Here is a 13,987-nt window from a genome sequence, read left to right as displayed (position 1 = left end):
ATTCTAGAAGGCAGGTACCATTCAGTGTGGCCTTTGCAGGCTTGAGAGGTGGGCCTATATAAATCTCATGAAGTCCAGCAAGGTCAAGTGCAAGGTCCTGCAGCTGAGTCAGAGTAATGACCAGTATCGGTACAGCCTGGGAGACTGAGAGCAGACCTGCAGAGGACTTGGAGATATTAATAGATGAAAAGTAGGATGCAAGCCAGCAACGAGCACTTGTAGCCCAGAAAGCCAATCGTGTCCAGGGCTGTGTGAAAAGAAACGTGACCAGCAGAGTGAGGGATGTGATTTTCCCCCTCTGCTCTGCTCTTGTGAGACCCCATCTCAAGTCCTGCATATCACTCTGGGGTCCCCAGCACAAGAGAGATGTGGAACTGTTAGAGCAGGACTGGAAAATGACTGTCCTATGAAGACAGACTGTGAGAGTTGAGGTTGTGTAGCCTGGGAGAAGACTTCAGGGGGACCTTATTTTGGCCTCAAAATATTTAATAGGTTCTTATAAGAAAGGTGGAGAAAGGCTTTTTACCAGGGCCTGTAGTGATAGGTTAAGCTTTAAAGTAAAAGAGGGTAGTCTGAGGTTAGAGATAAGAAATTCTTTACTCAAAGAGACCATGGAAGAGATTGCCCAGAGAAGTTGTGAATGGAACTGGAAGTGTTCAAGGCCAGGTTGGATGGGGATTTGAGCAATTTTGTCTAGTGGGAGGTGTCCCTGCCCATGGCAGGGGGTTGGAACTGGGTGGTCCTTCAAGTCCTTTTCAGCCTAAACGATACTGTGATTCTGTGCCTATAGGTGAGAAAGGAGTGATGAGCCAAACTGCAATAGGATGTGAACAAGCTGCTGTTCCTCAGTCAGCATCCTGGATAAACTGTACCTCTTGCAGCTGTGATGGCCTGAGACATTATCTGCCTTCTAACAGTGTCATATTTCTGTAGCTCAGGTTGTTCACAGTGTAACCTTATACACTCTGAAGGCAGAAGAAGGAGAATGCTGTGTCTTGTTCACAAGACGATCTGTTCATCTTTGGTCCTGGACATGTGGTCAGAAATGCTTTATTACTGTCTGTTATAGATTCATATCACACCTTGGTCTGATTAAGCCCATGCAAGAATCTGGAGACAACCTGGCTGTCCAGGACTTGTGTGTTATTGCTTGCATCACATACAGTGTTTTAAAGAAGCCTAAACTGCTGAGAGACTTGGTCCTGTCATGGTATGGAAAGCTTTTCAGCTGTGGAGGTTAATGCATTCGGGCAGCTCCCTTAGTGCAGTGACAAACTAGAGTAGTACTGTAAGAGTAGAGTCTATGCTTTATGTATTTTTGTTCCTAGTGTGCACTGATATGATGTGAACCATAATGCTCTGTGGCATTAATAATCCATGCAAAGAATTCTCAAGTAGGGGTAAGAGAAAAGTTAACAACACAAATGGAGCCATTATAGTGTATTTTATTAATGAGGCACATTTTGCTTGCATCTCAGTTACAAAACCTTCATTTTTTAAACCCCAAGTTAGAATATAAGTAATAAAAATTTTGAGATATCAGTAATCAGAGTAAACCATACTGCAGAAATTGTGTTATTAACACAAAGGCATATAAAATGAACTGGGAAAACTGATGGGTGTATCTCATCAGCATCACAAGTGTATTTTTACAGCACACACACAGGATCTGAATATTACTTGGCAAAGAATCTGAATTTCATGTTGGATGTCTTAGTAAGAACATAATTTCTTACCTATCATTTTGGAATTTGTGTGTGTGTGTGTCCCGATACCTGATGAAAGAAATGAATGAGAGACAGATCAGGACCAAATGTCTCTAATGCCCTTGTCCTACTTTGATTTCTGTTACCCCCATAGGAGCAGGACAGACTGTTTTCCTGCAGAAAACATCAGGGTTGGGTGAGGTTTTTGTCGTTAGTAATGTAGACCTTCTGTAGGCACCAACATCATCTGGTGGACTTCTTTAGTAAATGTGAAATACTTTTATGCTTTTATGTAGTTAATGTCAAGAGCGTAGATCACTTCAGAAGTAATGGTATTAATTAGTATGTTTAGCAGATTATTCCACAAAAGTAGAGTGGAACTAATGCTCTCACTCAGGATATGGAATAGAACATTATGAGCTGTATAAAGATGCTTTGTACTTTGTAAGCAGAAAGAGATTTAACTTCTTTTTTGGTGGGTGGAAATTATATATCTGAGCTTCAGTGGCAGAATTTGACCGGTCGTTGTCATTTCTAATTATTAGATCATATGGAGGCATGCTTGTATTATGCTTTAATCTTACTACGCTTGGAAAAAATACATTTAAAAATTGTGCAGGTAAATGTTTTGTCACAGATACAGTTGCTTTTGTCAGGCAGTGATCTCTCTTTTCCAAAGGTGATAAAATATGTATTGGTTAGAGCAGTGACTTAGGATCTTGGAGTTAATTCCTTGCTTTGCTTAAGCAGCAAAGAGTGTAAAGAAATGTAGTGTAAGGAACTGGTGGGCTCAAATGTAGAGGTACATCCATTGTGGTAATACAGTCCAGATTCATGGAAGCCATGGAAGCTTTGCCTCTTCCGAAATGCATTTTTGCAATGTTGAAATGTGTATAGTAGGGGGCAAAAGGCTGTGGTTTGATATTACTGAAGCGTTCTGTAAATCTGGAACATTAGGAAGAAGTTGTATTTATACCCCTCTCTGGTTTTTTTTTCTTCTTTACTTTTCTTTCCCACAGTAAAAGGCTTTACAAGATAAATTTTAGGATAAATTTTTTCAATTCTGTTGATTTTCAAATGCTATTTTAACATTTAATAAATATTTGGCTCAGAAAATAATTCACTACTTTCTTATTTATAATTGCTTACATCGCATATTAGTAGAACATTACGTCAGAAGGTTGAACAGAGAATGAAGCAGTCGCAGTCATTTCTGCACTTGGCATGTGCTTTGCTGGAAAGGAATTACCATGTTTTGAGTCTTGCTGCGAACTCTACAGGGCTGCAGTCCTGCCAGCATATCTTTGTTGGTCATGAGAATGCTCTTTTGATTGCACTTTACTGAAATGTTCCGTTTTGAGTACCGAGGGTTTAAGAAAAGATTAAAGGCATGAGACAAGCAGGCATAAAACTGGTCCAATCATGGTATTTAAAGACATTCCATGATCCTGTAAGCACTCCATTGCCTCTGTTAGAGTTTGAGACAATTTATGTGAACATTCATTAAAACACCTCTTGACTGTTTTGATATTTTCTCATGGGCTACTTATAAATGCAAGTGGCACAAAGTAAGATATCTTTCTTTAGGTGTTTTTTTTTTTTAAGATGTCATTCAAAATAGTGTAGGAAATTGATTAGTTTTTAGTAAATGAGATGGCAAAACGAAATGCGATTTTAATGTAAATACTTGTGCTACACCTGGTCACAAGCTCTCGGGTTCGTAGCTGCTAATGGAATCTAACCTCACCCGCATTGTGTGTTCCTACAGGTAAGGGTGCTGTGCTAAACAGGGTGACTGAACAGGTTTCCTCTTTTCAGGTTACTATCATAATAGTACGAAAGTGGCTGTGAAGACTCTGAAGCCTGGAACGATGTCTGTGCAAGCCTTTCTGGAGGAAGCCAACCTCATGAAGACGCTTCAGCATGATAAGTTAGTTAGGCTTTATGCTGTAGTGACCAAAGAAGAACCTATTTATATAATAACAGAATTCATGGCAAAAGGTGAGAATGACACAGGATCGGCGTCTCACTAAATGCTTCCCGTAAGTCAGTGCACTTCCTTTAAGAAGCAAGGAACAGAAAAGGAAAACTTGGGATTTTAGCTCTATTCTCTTGTATGCTCCAAAATAAGGCATCTGTCTTCAAAGGGAGAAATATTTAAATTTATAATTCCTTGTTGCGTTTTTAAGGTAGCTATTTCTACAGATTTCCTAAATGTATCATTCTTGAATTGTTTTAGATGCAGAGCATATAACACTCAAGTTAATCTGCTTCCTCTGAGTTCCAATATCTAATTTTTTGGTCTGGTGTTCTAATGAGGCAGTCAGTAATGAAAATGTTAGAGATTGCCTTGTGTAGCCCTTGAATTGATAAGTGTTTGGGTAGTAAAGTGAGTGATGTGTGCAAGGATTGCTGCACTACTAGAAAAGCACAACCTGTAGCAGAGCATCATGACACAAGAAAGTGCGATTTCCTTCACAGATTGTCTTAGTAGTGGTTTTTAATTTATTTGTTTCAGCCTGTTTTCAAGCAGTAGTGATGATGACTTCATAAACACCAGCTAGAATTCGGAATTCAGGAACTTGTTCTTTATGACTTTGAAAGAATTGATAAGTGTGATTCTCCTAGAGAGCTTTCTTGATATTCCGTAGAATAGGGTCGTTATCAAATTCACCACTGAATGAAGGTATGATTAGTTTTCAACACTCAAGAAAACCGCAAAACTTGGATACCTGACGTTCTGGCGTGAGCATTACTGTCATGAGATTATGTAAAGAGATGATCTTACTGCAATCAACTTGAAAATAAGTCAAAACTATCCACTACAAAAAATCTGTGACCCGAGAAATTGGGTACCCATTGGGAACTTTATTGTGATAGTAAGCTACACTGACTTAATCATTCTCCGTTGTAACAGGAAGCCTGCTGGATTTTCTGAAGAGTGATGAAGGAAGTAAATTGATGCTTCCAAAGCTAATTGACTTCTCTGCTCAGGTAAGATTTAAGAAATATGCTAAAAATTGAGGGGGGCTATTTGTCTCCAAGACTGAAATTCACGATGGAAAACTTCACCATATTTTTCTTTTTCATGAAGTGAGAATGTAGTTTTCAAACATATTTTGGTCTGAATAGACTGGGTTACTTGAAAAAGGGGATAGAGGAAAAAAGTGTTTCAAAGTGACCATGTGAAGGTAGGCATCCCTCTTCGATAGTGCTGGTGAGCTGCTTAGATGGCAGTGGTACACAGTCACTTCCCTTTGTGGAAAGATTGTTTTCACTTAGAGCAGCTATGAGACGGAAGTTTAAGTGCAAGTTCTATGGAGTCAGCACTTATGAGATTTGTTAATAGGAGAATAGTCTTCATAAATTAGGTCAATTAGTCAGATCTCTCTGTTAACTTCTGCAGAGTATTGCTGGTTTCAAAATCTAATGTAAATTACTGTGAAATTAGTAAAATCTAATCAAATGGTGTTTCACGTGCCAGTGGCTGACTTATGAACCAGTGATTGTTTAAAAATGCACGAGTTATCCCATAACTATTTATCATAGCCCAGAGTCTCTTGTATGTCAAAGTCTGTGTCAGTTGCCTATAGTCTGGTGTTCTGCCTCTGACAGTTACAAACTTCAGATGTCCAGGGGGCATATAGAAAATAAGGTGAGAATTGTGGGTTTGCATAATTACAATTTACATAAAGTTGTAGCTCATGTTACTAATATGTAACGAAGGCATTTCTGGTAGGTTTTCCTGTCTCCAATATGTTCTTAATGCATTATAGTTTGCAGAGGGTTGTAGTCTGTTTTACTAACTTGCTACAAGTCATGGGGAAAGATGAGAAAGCCCTGAAGAGATTTAATAAAATATTAGTGATTTATACAAAAACATTTGATATGAGATCGTTACACAACTGTTAAATACATTGTATATTGAGACATTTTTATGTAGGTGTTCAATATCTCAAAAACAGATTTTTTGTAACAGATTCAATACAGGAACTGTTTTAACTGTTTTTACTATAATTATTGGTTCAGCGTAGCTGCTGGTTAAGTATTCTGAACTATTTAGGTAATTCATCCTTGAGAATTTAGTGGAGATAAAAGCTTTGTAGATGTGAAAAAAAAACGTTTGATTCCAAGCCGTAGTTTGGAGATTGGAAGATTGGAAAAGAAAAAAATAAATAAGGAATTAATATTTGGTAACTTTGAAAATAGTGGGCAAAATTGAAGGGGGAGAAGAATATCTGTGGTCAGTGACTGACATGGAGGAAGGCTGAAGGTCAGCCAGCACGCGTGGTTGTGCAGTAGGCCTTTTTATTAGAGCTCAAGTTGTTGTGTTGTTTAAAAGAGTTTAGCATTTTCAGAAATTTCAAACATAAAAAAGCGTAATGAATTGGAGAATGAGAAAAGGCAACTGCATAAAAACCTGGGTAAATAATTTTCACTGCGACAGGGGTCAGTGATCATAATTTACAAAGCTTTGAATGGTCGCTCATTTGAAATGGAGGTGACTGATCGTCCTGATCTGCCAGTAACCTCTTTGAAAGCCTCTTCCTGCACTTGGCCTCAGAGGGCAGGACCTTAGGCAGCACAGGAGGTATGTGAAGTCGCTTTCTTCACATAAGATGTAGACTGTTCAGAGAGACATCTGAGATCAAGGCGTGCATTTGGTTGCAGAGTTATGTTAAAAGGATATTCAGGAAACACTTTCTGAAGATTTCCAACTGCAGCCCAAATAAATGGAACAGAGAACAAAATCCAACTGCAACAGGGATTTTTTCTATGGAAAGAATTTGTGGGTTTTTTGAGCACGTTTGTTAGAGGCTTTGAACATCGTCAACTGAAAACAGGACTGCATGGGATAGATTTGCAGGCTGCATTTGGTTCTCAGGCCAGGGATTTCACTTTGAATGACAAAGATGTTGCATGAATCCTGTCTAATTCTGGCTGTTCAATTGCCTGTTCTGTAGAACAAAAGTCAAACTAACGTAATTTCAAACTATGTGGGCCTATTGCTTAGATAATGGTGATTTTACTGCAGACTACTTATAGATCGCATACTACAAGACTGTAGGCTGTATTACATAAATGAGAGCATAATCTGTGTTTGGTTAGTTTAGGTAGTACTTTGGCTTGTCTAAAAGGGTCGTTAGTTTATTCTTACAGTAATGATGTTAAACTCTGAACAGCCTAAGGGGAAAGAAATTCAGTGAGCTGTGCTTCAGAAGAGGCATGGAAGGAAACCACAGTGATCTAAAATGAGATGAGGAATGTGTTTTTCTTTGGTGGCACACACATGAGCCGCGCGTGCCTCTCTGATCGTGCTTTTCCAGTAAAGCAGTTTACCAGCCTATCTAAGCTTCTTGGGGGGACTGAAAACATAACAAGTGGTAGCAGAGGATTGTCTTTTCTCATCTGATGAGTCTGTGATATTGCACAAGACTGACTTGCTCACAGCCACGCTACACAGCTGGCTTGCTTGTGTCCTCATATGTGCGCGTGAGAATCTTGTTGCAAGAAAAAATTCTGAAAGAATGTTACTCGTTGCAGAGCAATACATTAGCAATGGACTTGTGAGTCAGCAGAACAAAAAGGGACAGGATATGCTTCCACTTAATATGTTGCCTTTCTATCTAGAGGGATGGCATTTGTCACCTTACAGTGGCCTTGTTGGATAAGGAAGGATTGAGGATAAGAGGAGGATGTGGCTGTGTGACTAACAGACAGCCAAACAATGTAGTGCCCTTAGACGTGAACCCAGTTCTGGAGCTGATTTGTCACTGTGCTGAAGACTGCAGTGGGTTGGTGTTCCATTGCCAAGCAGCTGGTCAGTGCTCTGCTCCCTGAATTCATAGAGCCTGTGCCTGGAGAAATCTTGAAAGAAATCTGTGTTTGCAAGGGATAAAATATTCTGATTTTGAAAAACAAAACAAAACCAAAAAAAAAAAAAAAAAAAAAGATTTCTCCCACAGGGAATAGTAAGCATCTTTTTCAAGCAAGTCCATGAATATATTGCTACACCACTACCCTGATTTTGCTGTTTTGTTTGCTGACCATACACAGACATTGATGTCATTTTTAATAGTACCAGATGAGTACTGAGGTAGACTTAAATCTGGTTCTTATCTTTCATCATGGCTTTGGACTTGGATATATTTTTTTTAATTTCTATTCTTTGCTGTGCAAGCAGACACTATTTATGAAATCGGGTCTATGGAAAACATTGCAACAAAGTCGTCGCTAGGAAGGTGGTCCAGCTTGGTTTCTAAATCTGTCCCTTAAAAGAGCTGAAGTTTCTCTTTTGTGTTTTAAATAACATGTGTGGATAGAGACTGGGGAAATCTAGTGTTGGCCCTGCCCTAGCAAAAATACATTTGGCCCCTAGAGATGAATGCAGCAGTCTCTGTAATGTTTTAAAAGAAGCTGAGCTTGGCAAACCTTCAGCAAACCTTTGGCACACATTGCCTGCATTAATGCAGAGCAGGGCTATGGTATCACCTGCAGAATTCAGCAGAACTGTAAATTTGCAGTATATGCCAGAACCAAAGCCAGGACACAACATGTGAGCCTCCCTCCCTTATGGGCAGCTGAGCAGCACAGCGGCCTCATGGGCTGCCCTTGCAACTTCCTCTGCCAGCCAGCCTGATACAACTCACAGGCACTTCCACTTCCTGCTGCTTCTGCCTCTCAGCTCAGCAAGAGTGCTGAGGAAACATGGGGCTGCTCTTAGCTGCTGCTTCCCAGTCCTGAGCTTGAGCATATGTGGATTTCATCACTTTGTCCACAATCTACGCTGCCAAATCTTGCTAATGCAGCAGCCAGAGCATGCAGACTGCTCTCATTCCTCTCATTTACGGGCAGTAGCCAGGCGATTGCATCACCAGAGGTACTGCCACACTGCATTTCACTAGCTATTTTCTGTCTTGTCTCAAAGCTAACTTGCCCACGAAACTTGTAGTTCTTTGTTTCAGTTATTGAAATGACACTCGCCTCTGTTTTATGAGGTCAGCTAAGACAATATGATGCAAATTCAATGAACCTTGTGAACTAAGTTATGTTCTGCTCTTGTTTACAAAAAGATGAAAGCCCTTTTTTTTTTTTTTTTTTTTTTGCTACTAAACTGAAGAAGTTCTGGATTCCTTAATACCCCAATCTCTCAATTCAAGCATGCTTCATTTCTGCTGGCAGGCAGCAGCAGCATGGAAGGTATTTTGAAGCAGCGTTTATTCACAGCTCCCTGGCTTCTGCTGGGTGTGCTTCCACCTGGGCTGTCACATGTACAGGTCCTGAGAATAATAAAAAGCCACATCTGTCAATACAAAGTGAAGCCTTTTAAAAGTGTACCCAAGGCATCTCAGAGTAATCTAGATGAGTTCTGTTTTAGAACCATGGATGAAATAGAGCGGGAAATGTCACAGAGTTTTTATCCTAGCGTTTCTTAGTATTTTGCTTAGTAGTTTGCTTTGTTTTATTTTGTTGTTTGTTTTACTGTTCATTTGTACCTCGGAAAGGCTAAACATGTCCTGGATGCTTGTATTCAGCTGTTGAATGCTGTGCTTCCCCTCCTTCTGTCATTCAAAACTCTCTGCCTGTTTAGGAAAAGGAATACTTTTCCTATTTGTTTGTTAGTTAGTTAGTTAGTTAGTTTGTTTTGCCTGCTCCAGTGTTTGTACATGCATGGCTTCACTGCAATCCTCCGATTGGATGCACCAAAAACCACTGTCCTGGAATTTCACAGAAGTACAATTTTTATTTGCTGAAAATGTAATGAATTGTTTGCTATCACATTCTTAGTCTGTGACTAATCAGATGATGTCTTCAATTGTTCTGGCACAAAGAAGAGAAATAAAACAGGCTTTCCCATGGCTTTGCTTGGCTGGGTGTAGAAACTAAATGCCACCACCACCACCTTCTCTTTCCTGAGATGGTTCTTTACTCCACAGTCAGCAGCCAGTCTAAATGTTGCATCTGTGCATGGGAGTATGAGGAAAGTCAATTCCTTCATGATAGTTGCTGTATTTTCACACTGACATTGGTGCACCTGTCTGCATTACAGTTCTACATGCCAAGCTGGCCAGTCCAATTTCAGCATAGATCTTGATGCAAAACCTTCACTTTCACATTTCCTTCCTACCCAGACCCAAGTAATTATATTTGGAGGAGAGAACCAAATACCACTCTTTCATTTCGTGAGATGTCTTTGAGTCTCTAGCAAGACACTCTGCAGCAGTTATTTATAAGTAGCTTCTTCCTTCATTATAAAATACCTTTGACTTATATCTAGAAAATATGAAATGCAGATGTTCTTCACTCTCTTCATCATCAGTTTCTTCCTGGTTTAGTGTGAGCACCCCTTTGTGTTCTGTAAGTGAAATTAAAGACTGCCCTGCAGAAGTGGCTGTCTGTTGGCTTGTAAGAAAACCATTGCAGTGGAAGGTGGGAAGGAAAGTGGCTGTACTTTCCACTGCTTCAACCGAAAAAGAGGAATGAAGGCAGTGCGGTTTCAGTGCTGTAAGTGGCAGTAGTGTGTGCGTATGTTGTACCCCTTGGGGGCTTTTGAAAAATGCATAAGCAGAAGTGGTGCTCATGTTTGCTTAAAATTTAGTCAGGAACTTGCACCTGCTTTTCTGCACAGCTGAAACATGCTGCTCTGGCAATGAGAGGCATCAATGTACCTGAATTCTGCTGAGATGGAGAGGAAGGAGCTCATGTCTGAGGGACCAGGACTGGAAAAGGACTCTTGCTTTGCTTCTGCTTCATTAACAAATGAAGTACTTGAAAGGGGCCTACAGGAAAGCTGGGGAGGAACTTTTTATTAGGGCAGATAGCAACAGGATGAGGGGAAGTGGCTTTAAACTGGAAGAGGGTAGATTTAGACTAGATATTAGGAAGAAATTCTTTACCGTGAGAGTGGTGAGACACTGGAACAAGTTGCCCAGTGAAGTTGTGGATGCCCCCTCCCTGGAAGCATTGAAGGCCAGGCTGGATGAGGTTTTGAGAAACCTGGCCTAGAGGGAGGTGTCCCAGCCTATAGCAGGGGGTTGGAACTAGATGATCTTAAAGGTCTCTTCCAACCGAAACCATTCTATGATTCTATGAAACTTGAGAGCTTTTGTGTTTGTGCTTACCAGGTAGGGAACCTGCTTTGGCGGGGGGGTTGGACTCTCTGATCTCTGGAGGTCCCTTCCAACCCCTACGATTCTGTGATTCTGTGTTCCCCAAGCCATAAGGATGGCAAAGACCTGTTGCCTCCAGTCATTCTGGGATAGGATCTGTAGCAAAGGTTAGGTTGCAGGCCTTGCTTGGGAACAACCTACCAGCAATCTCACAAGGAAGAGAAATACTGACAGCTCCCAAATGCTATTTTTTTTTCCTATTTAGCGTTTGGACAGCATACTAACCACGTGTAAGACCTACTGCTCTGAGCTGAGAAACTATTTGTTTCAGTTTCTTTTCTTTCTGAAAAGCAGTGCGTTTTTCTTCAGTGGATTTAAAAAGAGCAGTCTGGACAAGCACTGAAATAATCATCCCAATGTATATTCTGAGGTCATTAATCACCTTTAATTTGATTTGGAAAATAACTTGGGTTGATGAAACACAAATGAAATGTACATATGATAGTATCTGAATGCTTGCTGATGCCAAACGCTCCTCATGTATGAGCAAGTAGGCAATGCTGCAGGAGAGGATAAACGTAAGCTATTTGACTTGTCTTAGTTACTGTTTCGTAATTGCCCAGGCTGATAGCAGGTGATTAGAAAGTTGGTGAGGATTTTTGTTTGCTTGTTTTTGTTTTTTAACTATTTGCATTGTTGCTTAATCAAACCTTAGAAGAACATCTGTCTCTCTACTGGTAGTGAATAAATGAATGTGACTTTGGTGAGTAATTGAAAGAACAGAGGTGCCAGGCTGTTGATGGTATTGTATAGTGTTGTAATACCAAAATATTTGTTCCTTTTGGTACAGATTGCAGAAGGGATGGCATACATAGAAAGAAAAAATTACATCCATCGAGACTTGAGAGCAGCTAATGTTCTGGTTTCAGACTTACTGATGTGCAAAATTGCTGATTTTGGACTAGCTAGAGTCATTGAAGACAACGAATATACCGCAAGAGAAGGTACGTACTTTTATGTTTGCCCTTAAAACTTCAGCCTCTGGGAGGCAATGGGACTGTATCTAAAGATAATAATAAGGTCACCAAGGACAGAAAATGCCATAACAACTTCCTAGAAGCAGCATTTTAAACTTTTAAAAAGAATAAGGAAACAAATAATGTTTCTGTGCTTCCCAGGCTTGTGGAAAACTTAATTTACAAAATATATATATATATATAATTTCCTCCTTTTAAAGGAAGTTAGGAAATGCACACGTTTCTTTTTTCTAAATTGAACAAATTGATTATACGTCCACAGCTTCCATCCCACTGAATTAAATGCTGAAAAACTATGAATTACTTTTTCTTCACATTGTAAGTGCCATGTGCACCACCTTTTCTCTACAGAAAGGAAGCAGTTGCAGTTGTTGTGAGGACCTTTTGCAAAACTGGTTGTCTTTTTAAGCTGTGGCTGTTTAGAAATAACTGAATGTGAAATATGTTAAGATACACATTGAAATATGTTAAAATGCATGCTGAAGCTAGATTGGCTTTCTTTAAAATGGTAAAAGTTAGTTAAAGCTTTGTGAAGTTCCAACTGATGGGAATGGTAAGATGATTTTCTTTCCCTGACAACTGGGCAGAAAGGAGAATGCTTACTGCCACTGTAATTCACGATGCTGAAGAGGCAAAAGGTGCCACGTACGAGGGTTGATCCGAAAATAATACCTCTTGTTTCATTATGTTGGCCTGTCACGTCAGAGGTGGATGTTGGTGGCATGGCAGTAGAGGCTGGACCTTCCTGCCAGTGTTCCATTACATCTGTTGTGTAACAGACGGCAACAGGACAGTCTGACAAAATGGCACATGATGTAGAAGTGTGGATAAAGCAAAGGTGTCATTGAATTCCTCCATGTCGAAAAAAAAATTGCCTTTGACTGATTGAAACCCCTTTGTTTTTTAGGTGCAAAGTTCCCTATTAAGTGGACAGCACCAGAAGCGATTAACTATGGATCTTTCACTATTAAGTCTGATGTATGGTCATTTGGGATTCTCCTGTATGAAATAGTTACTTATGGAAAGATTCCGTATCCAGGTATGGATGTATATTGATACTGTTTCTCTGTGTTTACACTTCAGTGTTAAAAGGTGAATAAAATACCCAGGGAAAGGAGGCTGAGGCTTATTGCTCTCTTACAAAATCAGAGTGGTGCTTACAGCACAGAGCGGGGTTGGTCTCTTCTCACTGGTGACAGGTGATAGGCCTAGGGGAAATGGCCTCAAATTGCTCCAGGGTAAGTTTAGGTTGGATATCAGGAAAAAACTTTACAGAAAGGGTTGTTAAGCACTGGAATAGGCTCCCCAGGGAGGTGGTTGAGTCACCATCCCTGGATGTGTTTAAAAACCATTTGGATGTGGTGCTCAGGGACATGATTTAGTGGAGGGTAGTGGAGGGAGTTAGAGTAGGATGGTTAGGTTGTGGTTGGAATGGATGATCTTTTCCAACCTGAGCAATTCTATGATTCTGTGAAAGAGCTGGCATTGGACAGCAGCAACAGCAGTGATGTGGAAAACATCAAGCAGGTAAAATTCATGTTTTGAAAACTTTTAATCACCGTATGTGTAGGCCATGTGCATCTCTTGGGTAAATTTTAGTGAATGGACTAATAGCACCATGAATGAGGAATCATTTTTATATGTTCAGTAGTTACTACTGAGCTGCTACATAAGTCACTGTCTTTTTTTGATGTAATATTGAAAAGTACTAAGGAAGTGTGTTTTCACAAGCAAATAGGCTGGAATATTTTGTTTGTATTAGCTAATCTAAACAAGTAAGAAAAGTGAGCCTAAAGCAATGTCTTGATGGACCACTAGGAATAGTTACAGTGTTTTCCTGTGGTTCAGATACAAGGCCCTGGTGAGGACATTGATAATGGCTACATTATGTAGCTGTGAAATGGTTTGGTGCTTTGTTTCCTATTTCTTTCTGCTAAACAAACATATGCTCAGGGTAACTTTTTAGGCAAGGGATATAAAATACGTACCTAACTAGCAGGTCCTCCCACACCTACTCTAGAAAAATGCTCATGTCCCCAAGGAAAGATCAGATGGAAGCTGTGTGCACCAGGGTAAGGTGTGTTTAAGGTTTGTTTCTTCCCACAGCTGGAATACTTTATTTCCCATTAGCACA

The 13,987-nt window shown here is 40.0% G+C and overlaps 1 protein-coding gene across 3 annotated transcripts in view; it reads left to right on the top strand.

The window, feature by feature from the left end:
• The window catches only part of LYN (LYN proto-oncogene, Src family tyrosine kinase), a gene marked incomplete at both ends in the record, with an annotated part of 38,643 nt that overhangs the window by 21,763 nt on the left and 2,893 nt on the right, over positions 1-13,987 (top strand). For all 3 annotated transcript variants that reach the window (XM_079533932.1, XM_079533934.1, XM_079533933.1), the window contains 4 exons: positions 3,525-3,707; positions 4,624-4,700; positions 11,667-11,820; positions 12,761-12,892. In XM_079533932.1, the coding sequence (XP_079390058.1) occupies positions 3,525-3,707; positions 4,624-4,700; positions 11,667-11,820; positions 12,761-12,892 (546 nt within the window). The remainder of the gene's footprint in view (positions 1-3,524; positions 3,708-4,623; positions 4,701-11,666; positions 11,821-12,760; positions 12,893-13,987) is intronic.

The sequence above is a fragment of the Tetrao urogallus genome (genome assembly GCF_951394365.1).
Source record: "Tetrao urogallus genome assembly, chromosome: 3".
NCBI lineage: Eukaryota > Metazoa > Chordata > Aves > Galliformes > Phasianidae > Tetrao > Tetrao urogallus.
The sequence above is the reverse complement of the archived record's forward strand: the minus strand, read 5'-3'. Positions and strand labels throughout refer to the sequence as shown.